This window comes from Dendropsophus ebraccatus, chromosome 2 (genome assembly GCF_027789765.1).
Source record: "Dendropsophus ebraccatus isolate aDenEbr1 chromosome 2, aDenEbr1.pat, whole genome shotgun sequence".
Taxonomy (NCBI): Eukaryota; Metazoa; Chordata; class Amphibia; order Anura; family Hylidae; genus Dendropsophus; species Dendropsophus ebraccatus.
The window spans coordinates 131,316,004-131,329,800 of NC_091455.1; the positions used below are offsets into that span (position 1 = coordinate 131,316,004).

The following is a 13,797-nucleotide window of genomic DNA, read 5'->3' on the forward strand; positions in this document are numbered from 1 at the left end:
CTAGTGTAAAGTAGATCTGGCTCAGCAGCTTCTTCCTAATGTCCTACATGATCCTGGGGCGATTGAGTGAATAAGGCAAAGATATAAAGCAAATTCTCCTCTTTCTGTGTGTGCAGTGGATGCAGCTATTCTCCAGTGACCATGTCATGAAGAACCCAAAACTAGACTAGATGGAGCAGGTGGTGTTTTTCTGCTGAACATTTTCTGTTTCTAACTAAATATTCGCCTTACACAAAGAAAAACTGCTAACAATGCCAGATACCTGTAATATAGAGGTCAGACAGAGACCCAAATTTACTGCCTCTCTGTCAGCGTCTGTGACTGCAGCTGTGCCCTGCCTCTATCACTGATTGGCTGAGGGGGCCGTGTAATACAGTCCTAAAGGGCCTATTACACTGGTCGTTAAGAGGAGCAAACGAGCGCTCTCAGCGCTCGTTTGCTCCTCGTTCCCCGCTCGCTGCCGACCGCTACTCAACGTGGCTGCAGCGAGCGGGTGAGTGCGGGAGGGGGCGGCGGGGAGCTGCGGGGGGGCTGCCCGGGTGATCGCTGATTGTCCGGGCAGCCCATAGGATATAGCAGCGTCTGCTGCCGACGCTCCTATTCAACGGAGCGACGGCAGCAGATCACTGCTATATCAGTCGCTTGTTTTTCAACATGTTAAAAAACAAGCGACTGCAACGATCAGCCGACATGAACGATGTCGGCTGATCGTTGCACTCTATTCCACGGGACGATTATCGTCCGTAGCGGACGATATCTGCCGAATACGGACGATAATCGTTCCGTGAAATAGGGCCTTAAGGGACATTTTTAAACGCTTAGATTAATTAACCATAAACATCTGAGAAAGCTTCCTAATTTTCAGAGATAATGGATTTGGGTTTTCCTTGGCTGTAAGCCATAATCATCAACATTAGCAAAAATAAACACTAAGTTCACTCTCCTTGAACTTTGTAAACAAAAGTTCACTCTCTTTGTAATGATCTATATAATATAGGTGTTCTCACTTTTTGAATCGTATTACTGGAAAAAATAACTTTTTGATGATATTCAAGACAGTTATCCTTCATACATTGACTATATAGAACTTGATGCTTGCTTTGCACTAGTGGTCTGCAGACCATTATAAGCAACTACCAGGGCTGTGGAGTCGGAGTCGGAAAAAATGTTCCGACTCCAGCTGTAAAAAGAATCTTAGAACAATTTAGAATTGAGTTTTGATATGAATTTTATAAGTTTTGCTCCTCAATATATATTATGAGCAACACTCTAATAGGACACTGACCCTATTAGATAAGGGTGATCGAGGAAAAGTTGTCAATCACTGTTTGTTTCTGAGCTGGAAAAGTCCATTGTGTGGTGGGAGATCTGTGCTGTTCTCTTCCTGGATGCTGGATGATTGTATATGAGCAGCAATGTAATATAAAGATATCCTGTGTAATATAGAGGAGGAGGAGGAGAAGACATAAGTACTGTAGCAGTAACCTCTGTCCTCAGTGTGGTGTTTTTCTTCAGTGTTCTATGGCGGCAGGTGTGTGTGTGTGTGTGTGCGTGCGTGCGTGCTATGGCGTGCCCCCACACCCACAGTGACCCCTCTATATCACTATGGCTGCCCTCTGTATTACAGGTATCTGGAAATGTTAGCAGTGTTTCTGTGTGTATGTGAATATTTAGTTAGAAACATAGAAGATTGTCAGCAGAAAAAAACACTTGCCCCATCTAGTCTAGTTGTGAGTAGTTCAGGACATGGAGGCTGGAGACTGGCTGCATCCACTGCACACACAGGAGATTCTGCTTTATATCTTTCCTTATTCCCTAAGAAGTCCCCCCAGAATCATGTAGGAAATTAGGGAGAAGCTGTTGAGCCAGTGTGATAAATAAATCTCCTTTTATCTGACCGGCCATTTATGAAGGAGCAGGAGTCGGTCCTGATAAAATTCAGGAGTTTGAGTCGGGGCTGTGTCTTACTAACTCCACAGCCCTGGCGACTACAGTGTAGTTCACACAGTGACTGACAGGTGATGTCTTCTCTGATTGTTTACTTTCTGTCTTCTCTATCTATCTTCTTCTATCTATCTGGCTACCAGACTCTTCCGGGCAGGTAGGAGCCAGAGCACATGAGTATTTTGCATGCACTGTCCCTGTCCCTTTTATTTAGAAAGAGAGATGCTATTTAGTGCCCCTCAGTGCACTGACCCACCTCAGATACAGGTATTTTTATGCCAATTCCTGTATGGGGAGTATAATTGGTAATGTTCTGTATATGAGGCGTGAATCAAAGCCCCAGGAAAGACACACAAGCCCTCCCTTCTATCACCTGTGTGCTTAGATTCCTTTGGGATATTTGGGGGCTGTAGGTAGTAGAAGATCTTAAAGGAATCATCACTGACAATGCTGTTTTCTGAATGCCCAAAGAGCTGTCCCACCTTCTCAGTTAAGCATTGCATCTGAGAGGAAAGGCACGGTCCCTGGCTGTTTTGAGGTCTAGCAAATTCCCAGCAGTTGTGGGAAATTCAGAGTTTGGAAAGAGAAGGAAACTGTCAAGTTGCTGGCGAGGGCAGATCACACATGCTCTTGATAGGGAGCAAACATATAGAAGGCAAAGTGAGGGGGATATTCTGGTAAAAAGCAAACGCCAACCTGCTAGATTGACGCTTGCTTCTTGAGCCTTTTACACAGCCTGATAATCCTGCAGCCTTTTCTGTGTATTGTAAAAAAGTATTTATGTTACCTCTCCACACTCCCTGGTGGTGGTCTTGCTTTTGCCTGCTCACCGCTGCTGGAGCTTCAGAGCCAGCCTCAGACCGGGGAGACGAGACAGTGGCAAGGCCTATAAGACTGGTGTAGAAACTTCAGCTGTGAGCGGGCAGAAGGGAGAAGAAAACCAGGGAGCATGGACAGATATGTATAAACCTTATACACAGTCATCAGTTATCGACTGTGCATGTCTATTATCTATATACACGTAGCAATGCATGGTCGGTGGCTGATGGTTTTTAGACACAAGCAAAAGACACAATCAGCCAATGATTGTTTTTGGTTGATAGTTGTCTTTGTTGCATGGAGTGTTAACCAGATTATATTGTTCAAATGATAATCTTTGTGTTTACAGCAATCAATAATCAAAATTTGTTCATATGCTATTGATAGCATCTTTTGAGTTGATTATAAAATCGTTATTAATTCACAAATCTTTCAGAGTATGTACACATAATTGGATTGTAATTACAAACATTCATATACTAGAGTATGCAGACGATTGTAATAACAATCGTGCCTGACAACTATTGTTCCGTGTATTAAGGTTAATGATTTCAGGTCGTTTGTCGTTAATCAGTGGAGACGAACTCTCACTGTGTCCAATAGGACCGAACACTTTGTGCGACTTTACTTTTTCTTTTTATCTCAGCGGTAGCCACTAGCATGTAAAAATAATTTTTTCATGTAAAAGATATCCTTAGCTTTTCAGCTATTGATCTGTATTTTTATATGTAGAAGACTAATGCAGATAGTTAGAAAGTATGTGTTTATAAGCCAGTTCCACTGTGGATCCAATGACATGATTTATTGTCCTTTCTCAAAAATGACTTTTTTCTTTGTTTTTTAGGGAAAGTGTATAGAACAGGAAAAGCTTCTGGACCCACATTCAAATCCCTTGTTCACACCAGTGGTTTGTGTGGAAGGCAAAACACCGCTTAAGGACTGTGTTCTTTCCGTGAGCCAGTTTTTGGGTGCTGAAAGAGATTCATTAGTTTATCTTGCAGGTGTTCTGGGAGCCAAGTATGTGTGTCATATATTTATATATCTCTTTTCATTCTCGTAGTTGTAGACAGTCCTGAATTATGTAATAGACCACCTGCGGTTTGTTTTTTATTGTCTGCTTTGTCATTGAAGCAGAACAACATAACCAAGTGCACTGGTGTTGCATGCTTTAAATTAACTGCACCTGACATACACCTTTAACCCCTTAACGACATCGGGCGTAAACTTACGCCCTCGCGCCCTGGTACTTGGTGCATCAGGGCGTAAATTTACGCCCGATGTTTCCCCGATCGCTGCGTGTTCACACACAGCGGTCGGGGAAGATGGCCTGCTATAAATCATAGCAGGCCATCTTAGCTTCACGGCACGGGGGGTGGTTAACACCCCCCGTGCTTACGATCGCCGCTATAGGCTGATCAATTCAGATCAGCCAATAGCGGCGATCGGAACCTTTCCGGGTCATCGGCGACCCGATGACCCGGAAAAAAATGGCGGTCGGTGCTGTCCGAGGACGGCACCGACCGCCATTACTGTAAAAAGTAATGGTGATCGCCGTGCCACCGGCCCGATCGCCGTGAACGGCCGGCCGGTACCGGCCGGCCATTCACGGCGATCGGGCCGGTGGCACGGCGATCAGAGTCCCACAATATAGTAAATACCTGCCCTGGACCCCTCAGCTAGGCAGCCGAGGGGTCCAGAGCAGGTATTTGTACATTACTCACCTGTCCCGGGCTCCTGATTGGCGTCTTCCGGGTTCGCGGCATCCTCGTCTTCGTTCGGGTCTTCGGCTTCTTCCGTGACGTCACGTTCGGCTTCTCTCGGCTATTTTCGGCTCCAGCGTCGGCTCTTTCCGTATTTTGCGCTCTGCTGCCCTCTAGCGGCTGATATGTGTAATACACTTATCAGCAGCTACAGGGATGTTCAGAATTTTTTTTTTTTTTTTTTTTAAATTTTTTTTTTCTATTTTCCGCACCCTATCGCCGCTGAGTGTTGATCAGCATCGCACGAAAGTGCGCTGCTAATCAGCAACTCCTCCTTTTTGGCGTAGGGTGTTTTTTTTCTATATCCTACTGCCACGGTCTGCTTATAAGTGCCGCACATAAGTGCGGCATTTATCAGCAACTCCTTTGTTGGCGTAGGTTTTTTTTTTATACTTACTGTAAAAAAACACGTAAAAAACACTACATTACACCACACTACATTGAATAAAGTTTGACACTACACCACTACATACCCCATATACCAATCCCTGTATAAAGATGGCCCCCAGGGTGTTTTCGGCGTCAGAGGGATACGTTATTATTACCTCCGACACCGAAACAGCCAGTGAGGATGAATGGGGGGTCCTTCGTTCCTCCATTCATCCTCATCATCCTCATCCTCCAGTGACGTGTCTGGGGGTAGCGTAGCGTACGCTGCCCCCCAGACACATCTTTTCCGCCAGTACCGTCCCAATAAGAGATGACGGTATGGAGTGAAATTCTACACACTCTGTGAGCGTACCTCTGGGTACACTTACAGATTTCGGGTACGTGCACACTGCGGAATGGCGAAGGATAACCCTTCATGCATTCCACAGCTGGCACCCGCCGGCGGACTGATGCAGGCATGTGTCTCCACCCGTGTCATAGAATCCATTCTATGCACGGGCGGATTCCATCGTCCATCCAAAGAATGAACACGTTGGACGGAGAGCGGAATCCGCCCGTGCATAGAATGGAGTCTATGACACGTGTGGAGACGCGCGCCTGCATCAGTCCGCCGGTGGGTGCCAGCTGTGGAATGCACGAAGGGTTATCTGTCGCGATTCCGCAGTGTGCACGTACCCTTAGAGTGTATGTAGGAAGGGACACCCGAATCCAGCCCCCAGATGCCCCCCCATCCTCGGAGTTAGTGGGAAGATCGTCCGGGAACTGATCTTCCCACTGCTGGATAAAGGTCACCACCACCTGTACGGGGATAACTTTTATACCAGCACCCCCCTCCTCTGGTCTCTCGCTGCCCTGTAGCTTGCGGCACGATCCGAACATATCAGAAGCAGTAATAGTGCCCTAATATTTAGCAGCCATGGAGTGGACCCAGCGCTTCTGGATATGAGGGACCCCGTATCGCACCAGGGCAACATTTTCCAGGTGACGTCCCCCACACTGGAGAAAGGGAGACCCCAGAAGAAGTGCAGAGTGTGGTGTAACAGGGGGATCAGGAAGGACAACATTTTCCAGTGTGACACCTGTCCTGATCCCCCCGGCCTCTGCATATTGGATCGCTTCAAGGCGCACCACACGTCACTGGGGTTCTACATTATCTAAATTCTGTCCCTTATTCCTATTTCAGGGGTCACGTTGATCCAGGGATTATTCTGATCGCCATTATGGAGTCGGGAAGGAATTTTTCCCCTGTGATGAGGCTACTGTCGTCTGCCTTACGAGGGTTTTTTTTTGCCTTCCTCTGGATCAACACAGGTTGAATTTGATGGACACCTGTCATTTTCAACCTTATAAACTAATAATTGGCCTAATACCCCCAAAATAAATTAGAATTGTCCCTTTTCCCCAGCTAAATAGGTATGGCCGCCATTCCCATTAGAGGATGCCATGATGCAATTACAAAGCCTCTGTGCGGCCAGGACAGTAGAAACCCCCCACAAGTGACCCCATTCTGGAAACTACACCCCATAAGGAATCTAAGAAGGGGGGCAGCGGGGATATGGCCCCCTGGTGACGGCCACATTTGGGACGTGAAAATGAAAAAAATTGTATTTTTTATTTTCTCGGCACATGTTCTACGTAAGTGCCCGTCACCAGTGGGGTCCATATGCTCACTGCACCCCTTGTTGGATTCCTTATGGGGTGTAGTTTCCAGAATGGGGTCACTTGTCGGGGGTTTCTACTGTCCTGGCAGCACAGGAGCTTTGTAATTGCGACATGGCCTCCATCCTCCATTCCAGCCTCTAAATGGCGCTCTGTCCCTTTGGTGACTTGCCCTGTGCCCATATGGCACATTATGCCCACATGTGGGGTATTTTCGTACTCAGGGGACAATACCCTACACGTTTTGTGTTCATTTTCTTTTTTAACCCCTTGTGGAAATGGAAAAAAATCAAGGCTAGACCAACATTTAGTGTAATTTTTGTAAAATTTTTACTCTAAATCATTAATCTTGTCATGTTTTTTTCATTTTCACAAGGGGTTAAAAGATAAAAAAAACATTTAATGTGTAGAGCAATTTCCCCTGAGTTTGGAAATACCCCACATGTGGACATAAAGCGCCATGCGGGTGCAGGGTAAGCCTCCGAAGGGAAGAAGCGCCATTTGGTTTTTGAAGGCTGGATTTGGATGGAATGGATTTCGAGGGGCCATGTTGCATTCAAAAGGCCCCTGTGTTGCCAAGACAGTTGAAACCCCCCACAAGTGACCCCATTATGGAAACTGCACCCCTCAAGGAATGTAACAAGGGGTGTAGTGAGCATATGGACCCCACGGGTGACGGACACAAATGTGGAACAATGTGGCGTGAAAATGAAGTATTACATTTTTTACACTATAATGTTGGTTTAGCCTTGAATATATCATTTTCACAAGGGGTTAAAAGAGGAGAAAAAAAACTAAATGTGTAGCGCAATTTCCCCCGAGTCCGTAAATACCCCACATGTGGACATAAAGCGCCATGCGGGTGCAGGGCAAGCCTCCGAAGGGAACGAGCACCATTTCGTTTTTGAAGGCTGGATTTGGATGGAATGGATTTTGAGGGGCCATGTTGCATTCAAAAGGCCTCTGTGTTGCCAAGACAGTTGAAACCCCCCACAAGTGACCCCATTATGGAAACTACACCCCTCAGGGAATGTAACAAGGGGTGTAGTGAGCATATTGACCCCACTGGTGACGGGCACAAATGTGGAACAATGTGGCGTGAAAATGAAATATTACATTTTTTACACTATAATGTTGGTTTAGCCTTGAATTTATCATTTTCACAAGGGGTTAAAAGAGAAAAAAAACACACAATATGTGTAGATAAATTTCCCCCGAGTCCGTAAATACCCCACATGTGGACATAAAGCGCCATGTGGGCGCAGGGCAAGCCTCCGAAGGGAAGGAGCGCCATTTGGATTTTGGAGGTTGGATTTGGCTAGAATGGATGATGAACGCCATGTCGCATTTACAGAGCCCTCGTGCTGCCAAAACACTGGAAACCCCCCACAAGTGACCCCATTCTGGAAACTGCACCCCTCAAGGAATCTAACAAGGGGTGCAGTGAGGATATGGACCCCTTGATGACGGGCACATTTGTGCCATGAAAGTGAAAAAATGAAATTTTTCCCTTTCACGTCACATTGTTCCACATTTGTGCCCGTCACCAGTGGGGTCCATATGCTCACTGCACCCCTTGTTAGATTCCTTGAGGGGTGTAGTTTCCAGAATGGAATCACTTGTGGGGGGTTTCCAGTGTTTTGGCAGCACGAGGGCTCTGTAAATGCGACATGGCCCTTGAAATCCTTTTCAGTGAAATTCAGCTTCCAAAAGCCAATTGGCGCTCCTTCCCTTTGGAGGCTCGTCCTGCGCCCCCTTGGCACTCTATCGCCACATGTGGGGTATTTCTGTACTCGGGAGAAACTGCGCTACACATTTTTTGTCTTTTTTTGCCTCTTATCCCTTTAAGAAAATGAAAAATTGAAGGCTAGAACAACGTTTTAGTGTAAAAAATAAATTTTTCTTTTTTCACGCCATATTGTTCGGAAAATCTGTGAAGCACCTGTGGGGTCCAGATGCTCACCGCACCCCTTGTTACATTCCTTGAGGGGTGTAGTTTTCTAAATGGTGTCCCTTTAGGGGTGTTTTTTAGGTTTTGACACCCCAGAGCCTCTGCCAACCTGAAGTGGTACAGTCAAAAATGACCAAATATAACGGAGGCGTTGAAATTCACTAGGCGCTCCCTTATATCTGAGGCTTGTGGTTGCGTCAAATAGCGCAATAGGGCCACATATGGGGTATTTCTATAAACTGCAGAAACGGGGCAATAATTATTGGGGTGCATTTCTCTGGTAATAGGTTTATAATTATGAAAAATATTGGATTACAATAAAATCTCTGCACAGAAAATTAAAATTTTCAAATTCCTTACACACTTGGCTTTTATTTCTGTGACTCCCCTAAAGGGTTTAAACACTTTCTGGATGTGCTTTTGCAGAGTTTGGGGGGTGCAGTTTCTGAAATGGGGTGCTTTGTGGGGCTTTCTAACATACAGGCCCCTCAAATACACTTTAAACCTGAACAGGTCCCTAAAAATATCTGATTTTGAAATTTTACTGAAAATTTGGAAATTTGCTGCTAATGTTTTAAGCTTCCTATCGTCTAAAAAAAATGAAAGATAGTTTAATAAATGCCGCCAACATAAAGTAGACATGTTGCTAATGCTATTTAATATATAATTTATGTGGTATAACCACTTTCTGTATACGCAAAGAAGTTTCAAAGTTGGAAAAATGCATTTTTTCACATTTTTTCACCTTATTTGGGTTTTTTTCATAAAGATTTGTTATGAGTATCGACTCCAATTTACCAGAAATGTAAAGTACAATATGTCACGAGAAAACAATCTCAGAATCAGCCGGATAGGTAAAAGCATCCCGAAGTTATTAATGACTAAAGTGACACTGGTCATATTCATAAAATTTGTCTCTGTCATTAAGGCCATTTCAGGCTCTGTCCTTAAGGGGTTAAAAAGACTACTCCGGCGAAAAATGTTTTCTTTCAAATTAACTGGTGTTGAAAAGTTATACAGGTTTGTAATTTACTTCTATTTGAAAAAGTTTCTAAAGTCTTCCAGTATTTATCATTTGCTGTATGTCTTACAGGAAGTGGTATATTCTTTCCATTCTGACAGTGCTCTTTGCTGACATCTCTGTCCATTTCAGGAACTGTCAAGAGCAGTAGTAACTCCCCATAAAAAAACCTCTCCTGCTCTGAGCAATTCCTGACACAGACAAAGGTGGCAGCAGGAAGCACTGTGTCAGACTTCCTTTAGAACATACAGCAGCTAAGTACTGCAAGACTAGATTTTTAAATAGAAGTAGATTGCAAATCTATATACAGTAACTTTCTGACAGCAGTCGATTTTAAAGAGAAAAAAAATTGCCATAGTATCCCTTTAACCTTGATGGGATCTGTTAGGTGTCCACCACAATTTTTACCTTTTTTAATGGGCAAAATATTGCAGCATACTGCACCATTTTGCCAGGTATCCAAACTTCAGACAAAGTGATCTGCACCACCTTCTCATCATGCACACAGTGCACTTAGGAAGGGTGCGGTCACATGTACAGGATCTGCAGCAGATTTAATGACGCAGATTTGAAGCTGCAGATTTACTTTGAATCTGTGAACGCACCCTAAAATAATGTCACAATGATGGTGTTTCCTAGCCAAGCAGGGCAGAAATACAATATTTAAAGAAAATGCAGGACACTTGCTAATATATAAAGGGACTTGTCTTTAACAGTGCAAAATTCCATTTTCTAACAAACAGGCAGAGACATCAGGCACATACTTAAGTATATGCCTGCTGTCTTTGCCTGTTTGTGAGAAAAATTGACGCTGCCTCCACCCTCTTCCCAGACTTTCACACTTTTTTTGCAGCCTCAGCTCTGGGAACTTAGTGCAAAGCCCAGCACTCAGGCTGCCAATCAAGCGTGAGTGACTGGGAATTGGGTGGAGTCAATGTAACTACATGCCGCTGCAACTCCACCCTCATGCCAAGATACCGGGCGCTGGGATGGACAATTAAAGATCAAGATTTTGACACTGTTGAGAGCTAATTGTGAGTTATAACTCTCTCCCTTACTCCTTCCCTCCAGAACACGTGACTGTTCAGCTGTGTCCTGTATATGGGGAGGACAGAAGAGTTAAGGTGTATAGGCCATTTTCTGCCCTAAGCATAAGTAGTAACTAAGCACAGTAGTAACTCCACAATTTCCCACATGATAGTACAACCCCAACGTTGCCTGTTAAGTGTTTGGGGGCTTAATAGAAGTGCTCCATGGGGGTTCTGGTTTAGGTAAAGATAAAATTACAATTTACTTGCACACATGACTTTGCTGTGAAGTAATGTTTATCACATGCTAATGTTGCAGGGTTCAAGAATTTTTTGTAAGAAAAGCAAATGCCAAAAAAGGCATGTTTGCCAGCACTCACCTTATTCTTCAAGAACCCGAAGGCTCCAAATTTGAAGCAGCTAAAAAGTGGAATTTGCCTGCAGTAACTATGGAATGGCTACTGCAGTGTGCCAGAACTGGCAAAAAGGTGGATGAAAGCCATTTTCTTGTTGAGAATGCCCATGAAAAGGGTAAGATCTTTTACTTTGTTTATATATTTATTTTTGCTTTCCACTGTTGCGTCAAATAGAAACATTTAAAAATCTTTAAAACACTTCTTGCAAACTGATGTTCATTGTTAGAATATAGGTCCTGTCTGGTGCCATGCTTGTACATCATCCTGTCAGCCCTGGCAACACGATCACTGGTGCAGCCTTTATTAACCCCATATCTAGGTGTTAATAAAGGCTGCCATGACTGTGTACTGATTTGTTAAAGAGGTTATCCAGATTTTTTTTTTAAATGGCTACTTTCTTACAAAAGCAGCACCACGGTTTCTTCTGTGGGAGCGTCCTGCCTGCCCTACAGTATGGGACTGCATTAAACAGTGATGCCATCTCTCCTTTGGCCTCTTTACAAGCCCAGTCCATAAACCTGGTGACTGCAGCAGCTGCAATCCCACACTGTATCTTGGTCCTTTATCAGGTCTTGTCAGTACTGCCAAACCTAACAGAGCCACCTTTTTGGGGTGGGAGAGCGAGCTCAACATCTCATTTGATAAACAATGTCTCCAGAAGATTTGCTAGCTGTCCTATGGCCTTTAAAGCGAAGAAGAAAAATTATTAAACCATCTTTAGATGGTACTACTGTCCAGTCACTTTGCACAAGATGTTACCGGAGGCCTCACATCGCTGTTGGTGGTGCTTGACAGAGGCAGGAGACATGTTGCACATTTGGTTTGCTTGCCCTTGTATCCGTAATTTTTGGGATAAGATCCTAGTGATATATAATCTATCCCTTGAGGTCCCTGGTCCATTAAACAGTTATGGCCCATTGACGTGCAGATTGCAGCGACACTTCACTCCAATATCATCGTCTGATCACCACCAGCCAGAAACTTACAATCCTATTCACTAATCTGCACAATGAAGGATTGTGTATGGGGGGAGACTTTCTGGGCCATTTCTCACCCTCATCGTTACTTGCCTCTCTGTGCATAAATCTTTAAAAGAGAAAGTAAATGATCCCTCTGCCTGCGAGGTCACCATCCTAATTCCTGACACCGTGCAGGAGACTCGTACCTTGTCTGGCAGGCATGGCAACTGCTAGTGTTCATGCAAGGAGAGCAGCAAATAGATGACAAGTGCCCCCTACTTCTGCAGCATGCGACTGACTGAAAGCCTGTCCACACACAGGCAATAAAAAGGAGGACTGACGGTGATGTCAGGGAAACGCAGTACGTGGAAATTTATCCGCAAAGGAAAGCATGCTGCCAGGTCCTGCCCTGACATCCACCCCAGCCGCGTAATAGTTCCATGTCCATCTGGCAGGACAGGAGGCTGGAGCAGCCATTAGAAGGGGCCAGGGACGGGAAGATAGAAGAATTTCCACGATATATCGCCCAGCCCTAGAAGACACGCTTTACCTCAACGATTGAGGAATGAATAGGGGAACTTGGCAGAATGGAGGAAATCATTGCAGAGGCTAATGATTCTGACAAGTTTGATAAAATGTGGTTTCCCTGGCGCACATACATAAACTCGGAGAAATTCTGATTTCTAACCCGTTGACAACGGGTCCCCTAGGACCATATGGTCTTGGACCTGTATGTTAGCTGTGTTTGGCGTCTGCCCCCTCCTACCCTCTGCCACTGGGTTGTGGAGGGTCCTAAATACTCGTTTTTTTTTGTTTTTTGTTTTTTTTTTCCTCTTTTCATTCTTCTCTCTCATTTCTTTAATATTATATCTAACATATGCGACTTGCGGGTCACTTTTTATTACATGCTGTCTTGGTATGTTTTTTGTATGGTTGTCAAACTTATAAAAGCACCACCACACATGTTCTCAGGTTGTGTGTGGTATTACAGTTTGCTTCTCTGGAAGTGAGCCACCCAAACTGAGGACAAGAGTGGTGTAGTTTCTGGGGAAAATAAGCACACAGCTAAATAAAGCATTGGGGTGTGTTCATATTGAGTAAAGCAAGTGGAAAATTCCGCCTGTCCGTGTGCCATAGCCCGTCTATGGGAAAGCGCACGCTCCTCCGCAGCCTCCGCTCAAGAGGAGCGCATGCTCTCCCATACACTCACATTGGGACACTGAGCATGGCGGGATTCCGCTGCGAAATTCCACAGTATTTGCTCAGTGTGAACATACCCTTAAAGATATACATACAACCACTAAGAGATGTTGAAAGTGCCTTTCTTTTTCCTGGCCAACCAAAGATAGCAGATTATAATGAAGTTAAAGAGTTGTGTGTTGCTGTGCTCTCCCTTGGCTGTATCTCCAGATTGCATCGGGTAGCAGTGATGTCTGACGGCATGTCATAAGATATTTCAAATGACCGTAATGGTATAATTTCGTATTATTATATATTTTTTATACATGCCTTTTCTTTTCTTGTAGATAAAGAAGAAAGTTTTGTAAGTCAGACATACAGACCAACAATAGCCAGACCTACTGTAGATACACCAGACCGTCAAGTACATTGTCCTGAAGCCTTAAAAAAGGCAGCAGTAACCCCTTTGGATATGAACCGCTTTCAGAGCAAGGCCTTCCAGTCTGTATTGTCTAGGCACAACAGAAATATTTCAACACCTGGTATAGAGAGTAAACTACCTGTGAGGGAACCATCTTTGCATCTGGATACACCATCCAAATTTCTTTGTAAAGACAAACTCTTCAAGCCCACATTTGATGTTAAGGTACTGTGTATTTAGAAAATGTATT

At 44.4% G+C, this 13,797-nt stretch overlaps 1 protein-coding gene across 2 annotated transcripts in view; it reads left to right on the forward strand.

Moving 5' to 3' along the window:
• TOPBP1 (DNA topoisomerase II binding protein 1) overlaps positions 1 to 13,797 on the forward strand; it is a 60,532-nt gene that overhangs the window by 22,815 nt on the left and 23,920 nt on the right. For both annotated transcript variants that reach the window (XM_069958342.1, XM_069958343.1), the window contains exons 12-14: positions 3,608 to 3,780; positions 10,892 to 11,103; positions 13,474 to 13,772. In XM_069958342.1, coding sequence (XP_069814443.1) covers positions 3,608 to 3,780; positions 10,892 to 11,103; positions 13,474 to 13,772 — 684 coding nt within the window. The remainder of the gene's footprint in view (positions 1 to 3,607; positions 3,781 to 10,891; positions 11,104 to 13,473; positions 13,773 to 13,797) is intronic.